General features: G+C 43.1%; 1 protein-coding gene across 1 annotated transcript; it reads left to right on the top strand.

Annotated features, from left to right (window-relative positions):
- The first annotated feature begins 1,194 nt into the window (after positions 1-1,194).
- Positions 1,195-3,994, top strand: LOC130912248 (E3 SUMO-protein ligase ZBED1-like). The gene is made up of 7 exons (XM_057830183.1): positions 1,195-1,402; positions 1,945-2,081; positions 2,164-2,634; positions 2,718-2,783; positions 2,847-3,229; positions 3,336-3,508; positions 3,660-3,994. The coding sequence occupies exons 1-7, from the start codon at positions 1,195-1,197 to the stop codon at positions 3,992-3,994; spliced, it is 1,773 nt and encodes a 590-aa protein (XP_057686166.1).
- The last annotated feature ends 214 nt before the right edge of the window (positions 3,995-4,208 follow it).

The raw sequence follows: 4,208 nt of genomic DNA on the forward strand, positions 1-4,208 counted from the left end.
ATAGTTTCGCCGGTGATTCGAAATGAAATGGCGCACCGAGACGACAATGAGCTGACAGGTGACACTGACACACCCAACTCGCATCTTCAAACCTAAATTCACTGCGATTTGTTTTGCAATGGACGCACTGTCCAACATCGAAAAAGAAGAGAACATCCCCTGCCTGGGATCATTTTGAGCAGTTCTCTCCTAAAAAGGTACAAGTTATAATAACCAGTGTGAATATATATTGTAAATAATGGTGACAACACCGTGTATCCCTCGTTTTAATGTTTTCTACTTGCTGATTGTATTGTATTGTATTTGTATTGTTATATTATATTATATTATATTATATTTACTTGTGTTCTGTGAAGAATGAAAAGTTATGTGGCCCTCACAGGAAAAAGTTTGGGTACCCCTGCGATTAGATTAATTTGCAATTGCACATAGTATAGGCATTTGACACACTATACACTGATTTATATAATACACACACGCACCCCCCCCCCCCCCCACACACACACACACACACACAAGTTAGTTTTTGTGTTTGCTTGTTTTTGTATCTGTCTGTCTGTTTGTCTGTCGGTTTTTGTATTTGTTAGTTTTTGTGTCTGTCAGTTTTTGTGTTTGTTTGAGGAACTGGCTGAAACCAAATCCTGCTGAGATGATGTTTTTAGATAAAAATGTGTGAAACACCCAGATCCCCATCCCAGTGTCACTAGCATTCTAATAAACACCTACCATCAAGAGTTCCCTATTGCATAAGCATGTCTGTTTTTCATTTAAAAGTAACACAGCTGCTTTTTTTTTTTCCCGTTATTATTATTTATTTTTTTTAATTCATTTGGGGGCAGAACAAAACATATCATTAGGGCCAGGAGTCGAACCCACTTCGGCTTGTTTATCAGGTAAATTTGTGACCACCACGCTACCCACTGGTTTAGAAAATCAAAGGACACTTTGTTTTGTTATATTAAAGTTCAGTATATTTTTGTCCAGCAGATGCCACCACACTGAATAGTGTCAAATGCCTCGTAGCACTGAACCATTTCAACCCTTTGATTGATATTGATTTACTGCTTTAGAAAGCTTCAGTTTCTCCATCACTACTGAAAGTTAAGTTAATTGCTCGGGCCGGGTCGGGCTGGATTTCTTAGGCCCAATCTAGGCTCTACTTGTAGTGATGTGCCCTACTGTGCGGAGGCGCCGATGCGTAATCCGAGTAAACCGGAAAGAAACTCTGCAAAGCGAGCATCGGGGCATGAGTTGATTACGCTTGCGGCCACGCCCGAAGCCTCGGAACGCGTGTGGCTACGTCCGGAGCCTCGCGAGACGGGCTTCCTACGTCATCGCCAACACAAAGTTTCGCGGGTGATTCGAAATAAAATGGCTCACCGAGGCGACAATGAGCTGACAGGTGGCACTGACACACCCAACTGGCATCTCCTTCGGATTCGTTTAGCAATGGACGCGCCGTCAACAACGAAAAAAAAGAGAACATCCCCTGTCTGGGATCATTTTGAGCAGATCTCCCCTAAAAAGGTACAAATTATAATAATCAGTGTGAATATATATTGTAAATTATTGTGACAACACAGTGTATCCCTCGTTTTAATGTATTTCTCCTACTTGCTGATATTTCAAAAGGTGAAGTGTAAACTTTGTTCCAAAGAACTTGGGTATCAAGACAACACATCATCTATGTTGAGGCATTATAGGGCCCTGCATGAAAATAAGGAGACAACTCAAACAGAACCACGCCCAGGTAAACAATTTTAACATGCAATGGAAAAACAGCATAGCCCACTATGTACATTTTAAATGTGACAAATGAAATGAAAGACATCTATTATTAATAGATGTCGTAATAAATAAAATAAATAAAAAAATAAACTAAAATTAATAAAAATACAAATATAAATAAACGTCATAATAAACTCTGTTTCTGTTAAACTGCAGTGGATAAGAAAGCAGTGGAAGAGGCATTGATCAACATGATAATAGTAGATTGCCAGCCCTTCAGTTTTGTGGAGGACACAGGGTTCAGGAAGCTTATCCAAGCTTTTGACCCTACATATGTTCTCCCCACCAGGCAGGTCTGTATGAGAGCACATGAATAATTATTCTCCATTCCCCCATAACTGCTCTTCCAATAGTGTTCTTTCTCCTTTCCTTTAGACTTTGAAAGCCATGGTGGAGGAGAGGTACCAGCAGGCAAAGGAGAAGGCCCAAGAACTTGTGGCAAAGTCCTCTGCAGTGAGCATAACCGCAGATATGTGGACCAGCATCAACACGGATGCATATCTGGCAGTCACTGGTCATTTCATTGATGAGCACACCTCTCTGCACTCAGCTGTGTTAGGTGTGCTCCATTTCCCTGACCGCCATACAGCTGAGAACATGGCTGCCGTTAAATCGGCACTCATGGCACAATGGGGCATTTCCACCAAAGTCACTTGCCTTGTGACAGATGGTGCAGCCAACATGGCTGCATGTGCCAAAGACCTTCATCTGCGCCACACAATTTGTGTGGCACACACATTAAATCTGATAGTGAAGAAGGCTCTGGCGGAAAACACTGAGCTGTCTGAGATCTGTCTTCAGTGTAGGAGGATAGTTGGCTACTTCAAAAGCAGTACCACTGCAAAGGTGAATTCCTTTATTACACAGCAGTATTCAAATCAATGCTGATCACTTGAATAATTTTTTGTTTCCCATTTCGTTTATTATAGACAAGGCTGACTCAGGTGCAGGAGCAAATGAAGCCTACAGAGCATGTGCTGAAGCTCATTCAAGAGGTAAGTTGACATCCATAACTGCTTCCACTCCCCTTTCAAACAACAATGACCTGTTATTTTCAGGTGGAGACACGCTGGAACAGCACCTTCCACATGCTGCAACGCATGTACTACCTCAAGGAAGCCGTAGGAGCAGCCTTAGCAGGCCTACACACTGACATTACCCCACTCACGTCCCACCAGTTGAGGCTCATTTCTGAGAGTCTGCAGGTGCTGTCCCCATTTAATGATGCCACCGTAGAGCTCTCAGAGGAGAAGAGAGTGTCTGGGTCCAAGGTCATTCCACTTTTGGCCATGCTGCACCACACCTTGGAGGATGACATGGGAGCCATACAAATGGAGGAGAGCAAAGCAATGGCTGAGGGTCTTAAAAAACAACTGAGGGACAAGCTCTACAACCTCCAAGCCATGAGCGTCATGTCACTGGCAACACTGCTGGATCCCAGGTTTGTATCAGTTGTCTGTTTTTCCTCATCTGTCTATACCAACAAATGAACAACTGCCTCTTGTTGAACAGTTCACAACTGCAATAAGTCTCATTGTCATTTGCAGGTTCAAGAAGATAGGGTTCTTTAGCCCCAATAAAGCACAAGAGGCTGAGAGGAGGCTCACAGCTGAATGTGCGGCAGTGATCCGGCACAGGGCATCTTCCTCCTTCTCCTCCTCAAACCCATCTTCATCAACACAACCGGACACATCAGAAGGTTCCCAGCCTGTGGAGCAAGGTAATATTGGATACATTCTAATGGTGTTAATTAAGCAAAAGGGAAATGAGCGGCAGTGCATTATTGTGGGATACGGCATTCTTTTGCTCTCATCTCTACGATGGGCAGCCAGAACTGCCTGTTGGCTGTTAGTCTGTTTGTTGTGTCTTAGGTGACAAACTGTGGCGGCGATTAGACCACACAGTCATGCAGAGGAGGACCCAGAGCAGGACCCAGAGTGAGAGCGCAGATGCAACTGTGGAGGTGCACACTTACCTGGGGGAGCCCAACACTAGCAGGAAGTCAAATCCCCTGGACTACTGGGAGCAGCATAAACATATCTACCCAAACCTCTACAAACTGGCAATAACCCTTCTATGTACCCCGGCCTCATCCGTCCCATGTGAAAGAGTATTTTCAAAAGCAGGAGAAATCCTATCAAAAAAAAGGAACCGTCTAAAGCCCAAAACTTTGGAAATGCTAATTTTCCTAAATAAAAATGAATGAAAGGTGTATCTTGTTACTTGTTAATATGTCAATGTCTAAAATAAAGCAATCATGCTTTCAAGTAACGCATGCACATTCATTCACATCACAACTCCCTGCACTTTTGACCCCATCAAATCCATGGTATTATTTTAATCACTCTGTCATACCATTTATTTTCCACATGAAGGCGCAATAGAACAAATGAAGCCTCATGATGCTTTGGCCCAGAAGT

The sequence above is a fragment of the Corythoichthys intestinalis genome, chromosome 1, assembly GCF_030265065.1.
Source record: "Corythoichthys intestinalis isolate RoL2023-P3 chromosome 1, ASM3026506v1, whole genome shotgun sequence".
Taxonomy (NCBI): domain Eukaryota; kingdom Metazoa; phylum Chordata; class Actinopteri; order Syngnathiformes; family Syngnathidae; genus Corythoichthys; species Corythoichthys intestinalis.

Coding starts and splice junctions, on each gene's coding strand:
- LOC130912248 (XM_057830183.1), top strand. CDS start 1,195: ATGCGTAATCCGAGTAAACCGGAAAGAAACTCTGCAAAGCGAGCATCG. Junction 1,403..1,944: donor AGGCGACAATGAGCTGACAG/GTGGCACTGACA, acceptor GTTAAACTGCAG/TGGATAAGAAAGCAGTGGAA. Junction 2,784..2,846: donor TGCTGAAGCTCATTCAAGAG/GTAAGTTGACAT, acceptor TGTTATTTTCAG/GTGGAGACACGCTGGAACAG.